This window comes from Drosophila miranda, chromosome 2 (genome assembly GCF_003369915.1).
Source record: "Drosophila miranda strain MSH22 chromosome 2, D.miranda_PacBio2.1, whole genome shotgun sequence".
Lineage (NCBI taxonomy): Eukaryota > Metazoa > Arthropoda > Insecta > Diptera > Drosophilidae > Drosophila > Drosophila miranda.
Window position 1 is genome coordinate 8,524,358 of NC_046675.1, and position 17,486 is coordinate 8,541,843.

At 45.4% G+C, this 17,486-nt stretch overlaps 1 protein-coding gene across 4 annotated transcripts in view; it reads right to left on the bottom strand.

The window, feature by feature from the left end:
• Positions 1-15,790, bottom strand: part of LOC108157642 (nucleolysin TIA-1) — a 90,446-nt gene extending 74,656 nt beyond the window's left edge. For 2 of the 4 annotated variants that reach the window (XM_017289789.2, XM_017289787.2), the window contains exons 1-2: positions 15,609-15,790; positions 13,979-14,991 (exon numbers count right to left, since the gene is read on the bottom strand). In XM_017289789.2, the coding sequence (XP_017145278.1) occupies positions 13,979-14,276 (298 nt within the window). In that variant the 5' untranslated portion in view covers positions 14,277-14,991; positions 15,609-15,790. The remainder of the gene's footprint in view (positions 1-13,978; positions 14,992-15,608) is intronic. The other 2 variants (XM_017289788.2, XM_033389657.1) reach the window with 2 other exon arrangements.
• Positions 15,791-17,486: the final 1,696 nt, after the last annotated feature.

The window sequence follows — 17,486 nt, forward strand, 5'->3', positions numbered from 1 at the left end:
AGACAGACAGAGAGACGGGCAGGCAGCTAATATGCGTCCCGACGGCGCAGCGGAAATTGCAACACAAGCCAAACGAGGGCTTCCAAATGGACGGGCGATGGGGCGATGGGGCGCATGGTGCGGATGGGGCTCAGAACACAGATGGGGGCGGCGGCTAAGCAGCTTAAAGTCGCATCATCGATGCCAACGCTTCAAGCTGAAGATTTATTGTCCTGGTTCTGGTCCGGTATGGTTTGGTTTCTTTCGGTTTCCCCAGCCTTCACCACGTGTTTTTTGTTTCTTTTTATTTTTGGATCGGGTTATTCTCTCCCTCTCACAGACAGGTTGCTTTTCATTTGCTGCCAGTCGATTGAGTGGCAGCCCGATGCTGCTGTTGCAAGGTCTGTCTCAGCCTTGCAGCACGAGCCTCGGCTTTGATTGAACTCTCGGGCTGGCCGCAATTGTTTACGGTTGTGCAACATTAATTTGGGTCACTTGCAGTCGTCTTGCACTTGAGGTCTCTGAGTCTGCCCACAGTTTGTGGCGCCCTTCAATGAGTTTGGATTGGTGCAATTACAGATTGCGATCGGTTTTAGGCCGCTCTGCATCGGCATTGCCTATTTACTCGTATTTATGCCAAACGGAAATGTCAGATTTACTGCAAAACTCTTGCCAAATGGCAGCCTTGGTTTCGACTTCATCCATTATCATCAGCATCAGTCAAGCATTACGGCCCCATCCCCATCCCCGTCCCGGACCCGGATCAGCTCAGCTGCCTTTAACGTCATTTGGAAGGCGCCGCTGATTTGTCAACTCTCGGAAGCCCCAGACCATCCAATCCCATTCCCCACTCCACCCAGGCCACATTCTTAATAATCGTCCCTAGCTCTCAACGATTTCCTTCCCACGATTCTCTCCGTTTTTTCTTGGAAGGCAAGGTGAAAATTGCAAATTACAGCCGAGCAAATAAAGCAGGCAACATAGACCTGGGATCTAGGAAGAAGTTGTGGAAATTACCAAAGAAATAGGGCGGCTCGGCGGCTCCTTAAACCAAATTGAATTCAGTGCTTTGATGGCAGACGACATGGCCTCCATCGCTACCGCCATCGCCATCACCATCTCCACCTCCCCTTGGCTCCATCATCTCTCCGCTTGTCGTTCGTTTCCTGAACAGGGGCGGGCATTCCTCAGCAGCGGCATTTCAAAGAAATTGTCATGACAAATTGAAACAATTTCTTTGGCTTTTGTGGCTTTCGAGGCATAGAGGGAAAACCCGAAAACATTTTATGCAATAAATTAAAAAATTTGCGTACAAACCTCGGGGCGGGCTTCAGCATTTGTTTGCCGTTTAATGGAGCGTACAGGACCCGGACCCGAAGGCAAAGTCGAAGGAGCCAATACACAACGCAACACAAAATTTCAAATTGAGTGATTTTTGATGGGCGAAGGTCCATGGGGTGATGTGCTTAATTGCATTTGTTTCCATTGCCATTGGGTTTGACTAATGTATGTTCTTGACATTCCCCGAATTGGACGCAAATAAATTTAAATCTCAAGCATATACCAATTCGGGAATTCCATTCCGGGAATATTCCCCCTCTGCTCAAGAGTTTCTTTTGAGAGAAAATATCTTATTTCCACTTCAGGGAAATTGTCCACGCAAATGTCTCAACTTCGGCCCTGTCCTGTCCGCCTGCTCTTTCTCTGTCTGTCTCGTCTCTGTATCACTTTCGCTTTTTCCGGACAATGCCCAGAATTTCAGGAATGTCGCCCCGTAGACAGGGCCAAGACATTGGCAAAAGGGCAAGAAAACTAAGCATAATATCGTACAAATGTGAGGGCGAGGCGAAACAAAAGAAACCGAATGGAAAAGAGAAGACCAAACCAGTGGCAGGCAAACCGAAAACCGGCAATGGTCATGGCAAAACATTTAATGTAAACGTTTTGTCGACAAATGTCAAATGGCCACTCCTCAAGGACAGTCGTCTGGGGCGGAGGGTGTAACTGGTGTGCGGTGCGGTCCGGTGAGTGGACAAATGGGCTGGCTGCTCGGTCTGGGAACACCTGAAATTAATTCGATTTAATGCCCGACTCGGCTCGACTCGATTCGAGACGGTCAGGCTAGATTAAGCAACCAAATCAATGATAATTTGCCCAGGCAATGAGAACATAAGAACAAAGGCTTCTTCGCCATCTACATCTAAATGCCGCCTACCATTATCTGGGGCTAACAAGTTCATTTTATTACGGAAATGAAAATGGCATAATTAAATGTTAACGCCGTCGTATCGAGGTGGGCCTTTGTTCTGGCTGAGGGTGCATCCAAAAAAATATATCAACATTGCCACGAATGCGTAGCCGTAACAGAGCTTGGATGATGATGCTTTTGAAACTCACCGCCGGTTGCCCCCCTGGCGGCCTTTAAAACGACTTCCAATCATAATTTTCTGAGGGGGGAACTCCTCGAAAGGGCATGGCTAGTCGAGACGCATGGCTTACCTGCAAACGAAAAAAAAGAAGTGAGAAGGAGAAAAGATGAGCATTAAATGTGGTTTAAAAAATAATAACAAAAAGTGCGGGGGGCAAAGGTTTATTAACCGACATTCATAGGGCATTAAAACTGACGGCGGGATATCAATTTTTGTGTTTACTTTGCCTCAGACACGAGACCCATTAACACACACATTGAAACATACACAGGGATCCCTGGCTAAATAGGAAATATGAAGCAAGAAAATTAAAAAAGGCAGATACGCCTTCAGCCGCTTTTCTTGGGTCTGGGCTGCCATTAAAGTGTAAATCCTGCGACGGCATCGAAAATGAAGAGATTCCCAGCGGCTGCCTCAGACGTCTTGCAACATTATGATCACCCACACAGATACACACAAACATGTGCATTACGTACACATCTCTGTCTGGGGGTGAATGGGTGTGTGTGCTGAAATAATTTTTATGATTATTTCTTCCTTCCGTTTGCCCATTCCCCAGCTCCCAGTCTCAGCCACGACTTTTAGCTTGGCTCAGTTCGGCTTCAGCTCCGCTCAGCTGCTAAAAGTCTGCTCACGGTTCTTTCTCGTACTCTTCTCTCTTCTCTATTTTTCTCGTGCACCATTTAAGTGTGCCAGAGCCAGAGCCAGAGCAATAGCCAGAGCCAGAGCCAGGGCCAGTCCCTGCGACTCTGTCCAGATACTCGTAAGCACAGTGGAAATAAACATTACGAGAGTGTTCGTCAGGGTCTTAAAGTAGGAGGTTTTTCTCGCCAGGTTATGCACTGATCGCCCAGGCATTAGGCCAAGAGGGGAAACAGACAAACAGACAGAAAGACGGACAGAGTGTGTGCATCAGGTAAGGTAAAGCTAGGGAAAGTTGACTTAAAAAATTCTTCTTAGTAGGTTTTACAGGTGTAAAGCAGTCTTCTGCAAAACCAAAACTCGTACCTTTCTATTGTTCATTTTATAGATATTTCACTATCTTTTTCCACCTATTCATCTGACTTTGCTTCACGGTGCGAAATGTGCTCTGCTGCGGCAGCCTGCCGCTGCTCCTGGCTTCCCCACTGACTATGATATGGAATTTCTTGGATTAAATGTTATGTTGGCATTATATTTCTTTCTCTTTACGCCCACCAATGTCTGCCCCGGCTCCGGCTCCGGCCTCGTCCTGTCCCTCCCCCTCGGGTGTGTTTATGGGTGTGTGTTTGGGTGTGTGTGTTGGGCAACGCATGCTGGGTCTTAATGTCTTCATCCTCGGATAGGTCTGGCTAGTGGCATTGTTGCTGTTTTGTCGCCGCTGCTGCCTCGGCTGGCGTCGCTGCTGCACTAATAGCTGCGGCATGGTCTTGGTCTGGCCTGGGAGCCAAAGTAGACTTGGCTTTTTGGAGCGGCTAAAATAGAGCAGAGCCGAGTTAAGTAAATAATGCCAACACATGTAATACATCAAGGCACCCATGGGCGGGTACGTGTACGTGTAGATGTGTGTGCAAGCGTTTATTTATGATGCCATGTGGCAGAGTGGAGGGAACGGAATGGGAATGCTTAAAGAAAAATTCCGGCATTCAATTTGTATGGCCTTTTGTGGTATCGTATATTCATTTCATTTGGTTTAATTTGATTATAGCTGCAGCCAAAACCAAAAAAAAAAACGAAAAAAGAAAAGAAAACAGCACACACAGCAGCAAGTGTATATAGAAGAAAATATAATAATATTAAAGCGTTTTTTGCGACATAGAACTAAGCACTTGTAAATCCCCATAGAGGATGTGCCATCAAGTTAGTCTCAAATACAAACACACACACTCGCACACAGAGACACACAGAGGCGGCGAAGGAGCCACACTGGGGCACATATGTCGTCCTCCTGCGAGGAGACCTCCCCGGACGCTTCCTCTCTCGTTGCACTTATCCACATGCAAACATGAGTGAGCTTGCACCCAGCACAGAGCCTGGAACTGGTACTGGCTATGGATCCACATCCACATCCACATACGTGTGTGTTTGTGTGTGTGTGTGAGGGGGGCCAACTCATAGGAACTTATGCATAAGTGACATTAAGAAAAAGCTCTTCAAATGCAAGAGAAACACTTTGGCAGGACGCTGCCGCCAAGCCACAGCGCCGACAAGGAAAATAGGAAAAACCAAGCAAAAGTTTTCTCAGCTGAAAGCATAGCAAAAAAAAAAAGAGAGAGAGAAGAGACAAATAGAAAGCCAGCTTCGAGTACTGACGCTTCAGATGCCCTTACCAGTGACACCTTTTTGATGCAGTGATCCGATTGGGACCCCCTTTTCCTTAGTCATGAGAACACAAATAAAAGTGGGTATGGTACTGGCTCTAAGGCAGAGCAGATCGTCGGCTTCGACAGTGATACAGTGATCAGACATCTGGTCATTGCTTCGGCATCGCCTCGACTATGGAAGGGTATTTGAAAGAAGAAAAAAAAAAGGAAAGCAGCAGCCAAATGAACGCAAACTTTCGGCGGCATTAGGGATATGGCAGCGTCTCCGTTCCCATGCCAGGCGAAGGATATGCAATCATCATGCGGATTTCCATAAGCAGCCAGCCAGAGAGCCTGGGATCCAGGGAGCTAGGGAGCTAGGACGATGCGAAGGCAAATAGAAAACCAACAGAGCACATGGGCACCGCATCCACATGTTCGTAGAGATAGAAAGGAGACAGAGGAGCTTCTGCTGCTGCTGCTACTCCTTCTTGTAAGCCCCTGCGCGCAACTGGCTTAGCTCAATATCCTTTTTGGTGCAACTTTAAACTATTTTCAATGGCATTTCCGACTGCATCTCCGCTTCGTTTTGACTCTCTGCCGTTGCTTCCCCGTCCAAAGCCAAATGTTTGTACAGACAGTGCCTCCTCCTTTGTCCATCTCCCATCTACCTCCCCTTTCCTGCCATTTGGGTGCATGAAAAAATTGATAAGTTGCCTGAGATGCTCTGCGTGCGTGCTCATTGACATATCTAACTCCGGTTGGCCCCCCGAAGCTTGTGCGCTGAAAAGTGCAATGAAAATTTTTAAAGTTTTCTTTTCTTTTGTGGGGATAAAGGAGGGAAGGGACAAAGAGCCACCGCAGATCCGTACTCGCAAAGTTTGCAAATTGTTTTCTGCGGCTTCTCTTCAACTCTTTGGCAGCGCTGAATGCGAAATGGTCATGGCTTCTGATATGTATAATTAGAGAAACTTTTTCCCCAGCCATGACAAAGCGCTTTCGTACGAGTCGCAACTTTGGCCTGCAACCCAAACCACCACCACCCCACCCCACCATCGTTAATGTTTCAGTTCTGATTCTTTGACCTGCACCACCAATTGATCCTCAGCGGGTGCTATGGCTATGGCTTTTGCTTTCGGCAAAAGCAAAGCTCTTAACATTTGCCATATGCAGTGGGCCGCAGTCCTCTCCTCCCACCAAACCCTGCGTAAACGCAAACACTGGCTCACAAAAAGCGCTTGCCACAACCAACAAAAAACATCCAGCTGCCTGCTCGACTGTCTCCGCCTCTGCCTCTGCCAACCCGTACTGTCAGCTGCTAACGAATGCCAGTATGCAAAAATAACAGCGGGACACGCATCGAAACTAAAGATGGCCGGCAAAAAGGACACGAGCACGCGCGATGAATATGCACAAATACCGCACAAACAGATCAACAGATCCAGCACTGTACTACCTATACTTTCCACAATCTATCTGACAATATTCCTCATTCTATATTTCCTGTCTGTTTTCGGGAACAGTTTCGTTCCTATTGTGTTCCTTTCGTGCCTGAGAATTTTCACGAAAAACTCACACGAATTGCAATGCATGTCCTTCTCAAATGGTAGCCCGTCAGTGTCGAAAACGCTGCCGTTGTGCTTTTTCGTATCGTACTGCCAATTGGCAGCAGTTAGCGGTACACAAATAGATCCCCGCTCACACACACAGATACAACCGTACAGCGAAAGCTGCACAATACAGACGCACTTGTCGCCGTTTATTGATTCAATCATTGTAAATGTGTTAAGGTTTTTAAAGCAGGACAGGGCGCCACGAATTGCTTCAGGTTTTTTTTTTGTGCAGAACATACCCCAGATGGGGTACAGCTTACCACTCCCCTTGGTACGCCCACTCGACCCTTGGCCTCACCCCTTTTGAGTTGCCTTTTTGGCCGTATTTGCTTTCTGTTTGCATTTTTCCGTTTGTGTCGAGTCTCTCGCTCTCGGAGGCAACTCCGCTGCTCCACACCCGACCCCCCTCTACCGACTACGGGAGTTTCGAATGTTTGCTTTGCGTTGCTTCAACGCTATTTTTGTCCAGTTCTCTGTTTGGCTCTTTTCAGTTCTGGTTTTGTTTTGTTAAGCACTTTTGTACATTTTGTACAGTTTGTTGCTGGCCATCATACACCCCACCCAAAAAAGCAGCTCCTCCCCATCGTTGATTTTACCCTTTCTCTCTTTTAGTTTTGCTTCTTTTTTTTGGGCCGTAAATTTATGCTAACAGCTCTCCATTGAAAATGCATAAATTTATGTGTTTACACTATGTGCAGGCATTTGCTTTGCGGGTGCGGAAATGCTGTGGGGACTGGAGAGAGGTGGGACTGGGAAGGGTGTATTTTTCGTCCTGCCACATGTGTTTACTTAGCACTTTTTATGGTCGAAAGCCGAGCCATGGCCAGCGTGTACCATGTTTTATTTACCTAAAGTTTGTTTTATTTATCCAAAATTTGGTTTTTATTTTCAGCTTAACATTTTTTGGGCAAAAGAACTATGCGAAATTTTATAATTTTATTTGTACGAGTACTCGTACGAGTACTAACCAGCATTTGGGGAAACGAGACCAAAGTCGAACGGCGGCACTCGCACGCACAGCTCATAAAATTTAGCTCAGGACTAAACACTCTTCCTTTTTTATATGGGGCAGCAGCACTCTATATGGCATGCACTGCGATCATCGACGAAGGCAGAGTGGGGAAAGGACTCTGCTCAAAAATTCCATCAACGCCCCAAATGACTTTATGCAAAAGTTTTGGAAAAGGCATAAAAACGAGCCAAACCAACAAAAAACCGACTAAGAGTAAGAGGAGAATGCCAAACGAGCAAAACAATGCGAGTGGCAGGCAGTATAGGGTTAAGGGAGACGCGCACACGTAGAGCAGGAGCAGGAGGCGGGGGCTGGAGCCTTAGCCCTGCTGTGGCCAATGCATTAAAACGTGCCAAAGTCAGCCCAGGGGCTGGGGGTGGGGCTGGGGCGGGGACTGTGGCTGGGACTGGGGGAACGGGAACCCGCCAAAGATTGAGGATGAGTGCAGGACAGGACCAGGACAGGGCCAAGTCTGGGTCGGGGCACATAAATGCGAAATAAAAACCATTTGAATGGCAGGCGACACTCAAAATCGATACGAACTGAAAGAGAAAGAGTGGAAGATATAGACTATATATCTGAGTGGGGGATTCGGGTGGCTTGGGACAGTGGGCAGCGCGGGGCCGGCAGCAGTACGAAAATGTAAATGGGCCTCGGCCCTCTAGAGCTCAAGTGCTGCTGGGCCTGGTACTATGTGGGACTGCAGCAGTAAAATAGATGGGCATTTAAGATGAGGCTCTCTCTACGAGGGCTCTCTACCCCCAGTCCCACCACACAGGTCATATCCCTGTCGTTGGGTAATGGAGGAGGCCCGTCCCAGTCGAGTGGTCGCCTATTTTTCAGAGTTAATGAAAAATGCATGAAATTTAAATTGCACCAAAGTGTTGACCAGTGCTGCTGGAGTGCCAGTGCCCCGGTAGTGGGTGCATGTGCCCCCTCCGAGCCCAATCGGATTTAGGTATGAGCCATTTGTTATATGTACACCATGCAACAAGCGGACGATCTGCAGACACTTTTATTGCACGGCCAAAGCCAAACAAGGGACAAAACCCAGATCTAAAAAAACTCAGACAAAGAGCGACAAAAGCGATGAAAACAACAACGAGGCCGCTGTCAATTGTCGGTATTTTCCGAAAAAAATCGACTCAATGCCGGAGACTGTGCAACAAAAAAAAAACCTGGCACCGAAAACTGTGAGCCTCATTTTCTATGCCGTTGCCTCTGTCGCTGCTTATGGCTCTGCCAAATGTCAAATGTCGAATTGAGCAATGAAATGTAAACTTTTCATTTGCTGCCACCAACAGGAAACTACAGCAAAAAAACCCCCGCACAAAAAATGTAAAAAAGCCGAGTAAAAAATAGTCCAAGGTATAAAAGGGAGGTCAAAAAATGTTAAAAATCAAATGAAATAAAATCAAAGTAAATGGAACAAGGGGGGACATACCATCCAGAAAAAGATGAGTTTTCAACTATCGATCCCTGATTTTTTTCAATGTTTTATTTAGAAAATATTTTATATTTAATGTCTATGGGAATTTGTACAAATTTCACCACTTTTAAAACTGCGGGTCCGTCTTACTCTGTAGCTATTACCCAGTTGCATATCCCCAGTTTCTATTTAACACAGCTTAAATTTATCGACTCACTTTAAGAAGACGCTGCCCCATCCCCTGACCAATCGCTATGCAAATGGGCCACACAGATACGTCTACACACGGAAGCAGGACTAAAGCTACTCAATTGTAATGGCCGCTGGCATAAAATAAAGCTCACAACGAGCTCCAAGACCAGGATGAGCGACCGGCAACCGGCGACAGAGGGAAGGACCACGCCCACAAGGGCAACCAACACCTTTTTTATGCGTTTTCATTTGCAAAAGCGTAGGAAATATCTTGCCCACGGGGCGTATTAAAATCAATTCATTTAATTTTGATCAAAGCGAAATAAATCTTTGCGCTTTTTGCTTAATTTCCTTCGCTTTTCGTTTCTGTTGCCGTCGCCGTTGCCGTTGCCATCGCCATCGCCGTTGCCAGTGAAGAGGAAAAGCGTTTGGGGGCAAAATGAGGGAAAATCCACAACAACGTCAGTGAGTAATTTGGCCTCAGTCCCAGATGGGTGGCTGGGTGGTTCTGTATCCCTGAAGGATTTACTCGTGCTACTGTATATATGTATGTGTATATCGGTGTAGCTGTAAAACGCAGAGTAAGACAAAAAGCACAAATACCAGAGAGAAATACCGTAAGCGAAATGAGAAATCATTAGTAAGTAAAAAGCTTGCCAGTGTGTGAGTAAGTACAAACACACGCACACTTTATCAGGAAAGAGCGAGAAAGACACACACACACACACACAGAGAAAGAGTGAGAGAGAGAGAGAGAGAGAGCGTTAAGATAAAGACACATAAAATGAAAGCGGCGTGTAAAAGTTTTTCCTGCTCGGCTTCTCCTTATCAATGCCAGCGACGGCAACTGAATTAATTTTTCAATTCGCCAAACGAATTCATTGACTTTTTGTGTTCCACCCGTATAGCACTGGGTGGCCATCCCCATCCCCCACCCCCCAGTACCCAACCATGCAGCCATACAGCCACCCATCCCACCTTTCAGCCAGTCAGCCAGCCAGCAAGCCACCAACCAGTTCGATTCCTTACACAGACTCCACGTTCTTGCTGGGGTATTAAAATCCTTTAAACAGATTTCATTTCGAACGCTTTGCGGTCGATAAATGCATTTCACTTTAGTGGTTTTTTACCCACACATATACACATATGCCCACATGAACGTACACCAACAAAAAAATTTCAGAAATTTGAGTTGTTTAAATAAATTCCATCCCCTAGTATCTCAGTATATTTCTCAGTTTATCAAAACATTCGAACTTAAAAATGCTACCAATGAAGCAAATCTTTTATTAATATGCGATATTCCGTATTTTTTCTCCGAGTGTATACCATCTATGATTGTGTGCATGTATGTTTGTATGTATCGCAATCGGCATTGCATACTTTTGGGCTGATGCCGTAGCGTTGCTCTGCTCCTTCGTTGGCCTGAAGCTTGGAAGTGGGGAGTCGACTCTTTCCAATGATTTGCTGGCAAATTACTTTGAGGTGTTGCCTGGCTGTCTCTCGCCTCCGTTTTGCCACTCAGACGGTGACTCCTCCCCTACTGCATCCCACCAACACCAACACCAACACCCACACCCATACCCCCCAAACACCAATCCACCCAGCACCTCCCGCAGTGCAGTACAAAAATTGCCAAATTCATTTCCAAAACAAACATTAAGTATGCATGTGACTGTTAGTGGGTGGGTGTGTTTATATGTGTCTGTGTGCTTGCTTGTGTGTGTGTAAGCTGCAAGTGTTGCCAACCAATTTAAAAGTTTTCCTGTCGCCGTCGCCTGAGCGAAAGTAAAGCGCGCTTCTCGTACTCCTGGCTGCTGCTTGCTGGTAGTTCTTCTTCCAATTGACGGCAAAGAAAAACAGCCAAGTGCAGAGAGCGGCAGGCAGAGCCCCGGCAAGAGCAGATAATAGTGCTACGTCCTACAGTGGGAATTGGCTGCAAAGGATTTGACTTACATTTCACCATTTCACAAAAACTCAAAAGAAATACCGATTTGGGTGATAGTACTTTCTTAACAGAAAATTTAACCTGTTTAAAATAGTTAAACAGCAGATCCAAAAATTAAATACACAGAAGCATTGTCGGATATAATTGGGATGGAAATAGCTCGAGTGAGATGAAGAGGATAAGCTTTATATAGAAGAACTATTTGGAAATTGATTGAGACTTGGAGATTGAATTTTAAGAAACCTAGAGATCTAATGATGAGAGAAGCAGCCATATTCTTGCAAATTTTCAGCAAAAATCCAATCTTCTTTAGGAACTACCTCTCTCTAGAAAGCAACTGGCACTGTAGTTGGCAATTATTGTTGTAGCTGTGGATGTTGTTGGGCTGCTGTGGATGGGTCTCTTTCCACAGCCCACTACTGTGGCACTTGTTGGCTTGGCTGCTGCAGGTTCTGCCGGTACTGTTGCTGTTGCTGCTGCTGCTGCTGCTGCTGTTGTAGTTGCGACACTTCACAAAACTCGCAGTCGCTGTTTGTTTTTGCAGCGGCATGTAGGTGTAACCTGCCACTGCCTCTCTCTCTGTCTTTCTCTCTCTTTCTCTGTGTAGAAGTGCTGCTCGAAAGTTCATGCACCGTGTGCCTCTGCCACTACTGTTAGTGATACTGGTACTGGTAGTGGTAGTGGTCTTGGTCCTGGCACTGAATACGTACATATACAAATTTATATGCATGTGTCTGTTTGCCGGCAGCTTTCCACCGTCTGCGTACCGTCGTTTTTTCCCCATTTGAATTGGAAATTCAGCGGCGTGCTTAATTTTCAATTTGCAATCATTTTGCCTGGTAATCAATGTTTGCTTTTCTGTGTGGGACTGTCGACTTTTTCCAACTCTGCTAATTAGTAACTAAGTGGTCTCATCTCCAAGTCAATTGTCCTCGTATCATTTCCATTTCCCTACCTAACCAAAACCAAAGAAACTAACGGGGGTTTTTCTGGCCATCATTTGCTCTAGTCTCCTCTGTTCTCCTCTAAGCCGTCTCGCATTAAGCCAACTTACACAATGCTCAGACTGGCAGACTGGCAGACACTTCACTTTCACCCCGACTAGGTGTAGGGGTTGTCGGTTTTCTTATTTATGCCTCGCCTTGTGTTGTCTAGTAATTTTCTCACACTTTTCACGCTCATCAACGCCTGGGCCTGGTGCTGGGCCTGGTCTTGGTCTTGGTCTCGGCTCCCGCTCTAGTTCCGGCCGCATCCCAATCTGCAACCCATTCCGACCACTTCCTTGGGCTAAGGCAAACTTCTCAGACTCAAGTGTGGAAATTTTCACTTTTTTGCCATAATTAAATTCATTTTCGAGTTGCGCTCTTGCCTTGCTTTTGAGAACAGATAGACGGACACACAGCCACACAAAAATAAGCACACACACACACACACAAAATATACCAACACAACACTCAAGTTTCCACTATTTTTAGTAGTCATTTTCCATTTTTCATTACAGTCGAAAGTCAGAAGGCGGAGGAGGATGCTCATCTCGTTGGCAACGTTTCATTTTCATGCAGCTTCCTGTGCCGTTGCTTCCGGTTTTATGCCTGCCAGTGTCTATTTCTGTATAGTTTCTGCCATTAGCAACCGTAGTCACGATGTGGCAGGCGAGGGTGTAGGAGGTCCTGGAGCTGTGGCAGGCCTAGCTAGCATTCGGAGAAAAGCCTCTTCACTGGCACTGGTCCTTTCCCTGCCTCGGCTCGCTTTTTGTTTCCAAGTTTCGGCTTAAGTTGTTTTTAAGTTGTAAATCTCTTCGACTATGCAATTTCCTTGCTTTGTCCCAATCCCAGTCCCAGTCCCAGTGCCAGTGCCAGTGGCAGTCCCCATACCAAGCTCTTTCGAGGCTGTATCAAATTTTTCATTTGTGGCTAAAAATATGAAAATTGTAACTGATATTTATGCTTGTAATGCCTCCGCTTGACATTTGGGGCTTCCCAGGACCCTGCCTGCTGTTGGAGGGCGGAGGGAGCCTGTCCACAATAATTCATCTTGGAAATGCGTGTTCGAATTTTGTTATTTTCGGATTACGTGTACGAATTTGGTCATTCGCTTGGCATTTGCCAAAGCAGAGCTTGAGGTTTCCTGCTGCCGCATCGAAAATTTTCCCCCTTTCAAAAATATCCGAAAGTAATACTATTTCTCTGAAAATTCAGCTGTATTGGAATTCTAAAAATTTCCTATGCCCCTCTGGGGGGGGAGACAATTAATTGAATGTGTTGCCTAGATGATTTCGCCCCATGACGCATACAAATTTCTATAAATATGATAGACTTTTCCTACACAGATACATTGCCTTCAGGTGTCTTCTTTCTAGAAATGTAATTGCTTGGCTATTGTCGGGACATGGGTTGGAATACTTAAACTCTTGTTTACATAGATATAGGTACTCTGTGTGGGATACTTTTAATTGTTTTCTAGTCAAAGGTAGACTATTGTTTAGACGTGGCAGAGAATGTCTTTTGATTGCGAAATGTTGTGTGTGGCCAGAATTATTTGTCAGAGACTCTTCATTTTTTAAATTTACCAAGAGACTGGCCAAAAATCATAAATAAAGCTGGTCTTTCTCTTATTTTGTAGTAGAAATTTGGCACATAAATAAAAAAAAATAGTTGTAATAGCAGATGACAAAATGTTCTGGATATTAAATTGATAAAACTAGTCAATAATAAGTCGGAGGAAATTAATTCTATATGATTTAAAAATCTTGACAATTTTTATATATTGAATAGATAAAGTTATAAATTTCATTTCCAAGTGTATTTACGAATTATTTATTTATTATTTTAGTATGCATCAATCAATAATTGTACACTCAAATGAAACTATGTGTGTCATTTCAAAAGTGGTTTTAATTTTCCCAGAACCAAATCGATTCATTGGCACCATCGACTAGGCCATTCGAGACACGTTCTCGGGCTGAAATGGAAACGACATTTCCTAATTTATGCAACACCATTACCGGAGGCGACTAATGCCACGAAAGCCAGAGGACATTCCCCACCCAAAAAAAAGAAAAACTATTGACAGTCCAGATCCGATCCGCACTCACCTGGCTTGGAGTTGCTGCCAACCATCTGCTGATGCTGCTGCTGTTGCTGCAGTGCCGACTGTTGTTGCGACATTTGCTGCTGCTGCTGTTGGGAATGTTGCTGCTGGCCATTGTGCTGCAGATGAGCAGCTGTCACCGTTTGCTGCTGCTGTTGCTGCTGGGCGGCAGCGGCAGCAGCTGCTGCTGGATGGATGGCCAGGAGCTTCGTTTCCGGCGGCTTGTGGGGGCCCATTGTGATCTGCGGTGCACCCATAGCTATAGTCGGTGCTGGCATCATCAGAGTGGACATGGTCAGCATAATTTGCGAGTGAATTTTGGTCGCTTTCTACGGGTGTTCTATATCCAGGCGGCCTTAGGGCTTTTGCGCGCTGTTTCTCGACTCCTCTATTGATTCGCTGACCTCTCCCTGCAGTTGCCTGAACTGTGTGCCAAAGGTCGTGGGTTCGCCTTTGTCGCCACCGTCTCACATATGCAATGACTGTGGCACTGGCTCTGGCTCTGGCTCTTGCTTTGGCTAGTTCTGTGGGTTGCTTTCTCTTGGCTCGCTCCCGGCTTTTTTAAATATATATATATACTTATGTACTTCTATATATATATCGTTTTATATATATAAGTGCGAGTGTTGCTCCTGTAAACTTATGAAATATGCTCGCTGCTGGGTGCTGGCTGCTGGTTGCTAGTTGCCGACTCTCTATGTATTTTCACTTTTCGAGCTTTTCCTTGTGGCCTTTGCCTTATGCTGATGGCTCTGCTCTGGCTGCTCTGCTCCTTCTGGTTGCGTTACGGCTCGTCCTGGTTCTGGCCGTGTTCGTCTCGCATGTGCTGCTCTGCTCTGACTTATTACGAGTATTTTTATAATTTTCGTTCGCCTTTCTTTTATGTTTCGCTTATGTGTTTGTTCAACCGGAAATACACGAACTCAAGCGCACTTGGCTTGTAATTTCTTTTGGCCCGTTCCGTTCCGTTTCGTTATGTTGGATATCGTTTCATGGATTTCTTCAGCTGCCTTCTGCCTGCCAGTAATCGCAAATTATTTCTCCCACTCTATATCCAACGATTATATCCCTAGTTGCTGTTGTGTCTACTGACACAGAACCCCTAGCGGAAATTATAAATATTCCTGTCATTTGAACATCTCGTACGAGACGGTCTGAATGTCTGCTATTCGGAATGTCATGCAAAGAGTGGAGTAGAAAATAATAATAATCTAAAAAAAGGAAAAAAAAAATCTATTGCGAATGGGATTGGGTTTCTAAAGTTTCCCAGAAGAGGAATTGCTGGCAATTATTTAGCCGGCAGCTTCCACAAATGAGTTTCGTCGCGCGCAAATTTGCAGCGAACTTTAGAAGTCACTGACTGAAGGAAAATCATCTGAAAACATTTGTCAAAGTTTAATGAAAGTCGCCCAAAAAGTTTGTGGCTGACAGTGGAAGCCCTCACTGGGAAACTGGGCTTAAAGACATCACAGACTATGGATCAGAATAATAATAGAAGTAAGGCAGGCGTGATCTCATGATATCAATAGATCATTTGTAGAGCACTTTCCCCCACAAATAATTTGCCATTATGGTAAATGCTTTTCAGAGCAGTTCGCAGTTTCAGATTTTCTGTTTCTTTTGGAGTAACGCACCGGAACCAAAAAGAGACGAGATCAACGCACACACACACCACTCGTATCTCTTCTCTTCAGATATACGTCGTCTATACGCTAACGGAGTTGGAACCCAAAGAACAGGAAGAACACAAGGCGTTCGGTATACGTTCGTACTAGACCGCTGGGCGACGCTTTTCTTACTGAACGCCAGCAGCACACGCATTGGCCAAAAATTCAGAGGCGCTGCTGCCACAGCCACAGCCACTGCCACTGCAACGGCAACGGCAACGACAGCACAGCGGCAGCAAGAGCAAACAGCGACGACGGTGGCGGTGGCAACGGCAACGGCAACGGCTGAAGACCAGAGCCAGGCGATTTTCCTTCTGCCGACGACGATAATGACGACGGCGGCAACGACAGCGACGTCGGCGACGACAACGACTGGATGCGTTTCCCTACATTTCTCTCCGAGGACGAGAACGAGTCGCCATCGCCGCCATTGCCATCGTTTACAGTACCGTTTGCGACCGAATACCGTTATTCTCGTCGCTCCGTGACGCGTTCGTTCATGAAATATTCACGAATTGCTCGCTCTCATTCTCGCCAGTGTCTACGTGCTGCTCCTTCTGCTGCTGCTGCTGTCTCATACGGCTCTCTGTCCCTCCTCGTCGGCATCATCACATCGCCGGCGCTGCGCTCCGGGCGCCATTCACAACGCCGTCGTGTCCTGTGGTCGTGTGCCTCGTCCTTTTTCGGCTCGGTTTCGATGTCAGTTTCGAAACAAGGCGCAGAATCCGAGCTGGTTCAAGCAGAGGAATTGCGGAAATTCCCAGCCAAATTTGAATTCAAACAGAAAACCATGACTTCATTGAGCTTCTTAGTTCACATAAATGTAATTAGAATATAATGAAAATATTGTAAATTTAAACAAGAATATTATTCTTAAATATTTGTAAAATATATTCCCTATCAACTCTTGGAAATTCCCTTATTATGTTAATTTCTCTTTGCCGCTACAAGTCTTTCGAGAAATTTCGAAGAATGTTCTTTATGCTGTCTAGCCGCAGAATTCCCAGTATTTTTATGGGCTTTTGCCTTAAACTGTTATACCCAGGACTGTTATTAGCAGAATATCTGAAAAGCCTTTACGCTGAAATGATTTCACTGGCACGTTCCCTTCAGTTCTTGGGTCTAATTAACTCTTCAAATTCTCAGTCAATCAGCTTTGAGCACGAATCCAACCACAGAAAAATTTGACTTGCATAATTCCAACTTAATTGAGAAGATGGTATTTGTACAGTTTGAGAATTCCACGCATTGGTGGCGAATGTTAGACGCCAGACAGTCAAATGTCAGGAAATGTGAGAAGGGTTTCCATTCTGTTGGCACTAGTTCTCGAGCTGGGTTAGAGTTAGGTTTGGTATGTAGCTTTTAATAGTATATCTTGTATCCTTTAACCACATCGACATATGTACATCGGAACTATTCTTCCCCCTTCAGCCATTTCCAAGCCATAATTATATCCAGGGATAACAAACGGCAAGATGCAGTGTCAGTTGCAGTCACCTGGTATTCCCCTTCATTCGCGCTGTTTCTTGTATCCTTGTATCCTTGTTCTTGTTGCTATTGTTTTTGTTATTAACATACTTTGGCGTTGACAGCGGTGACAGGGCGTTGAGGTAATGTTTCACGGAACGGGGAGTAAAGGGGGAAAAGCCAGCAGAAAAATAGAAGTAAAAATACATAATTGCATGTAATTTAGCATGCGACATTATCATTGTTCTGCTCGTATTTTTCAAAAGTACAAAGGAAAATAATCCAGTCGGTACCTCGACTGTGATATACCCGCTATTTAGGATTGGTTTATATAAGCGATGAAATTTTGATCATTTTTTAGGCCACACCTTTACAAGT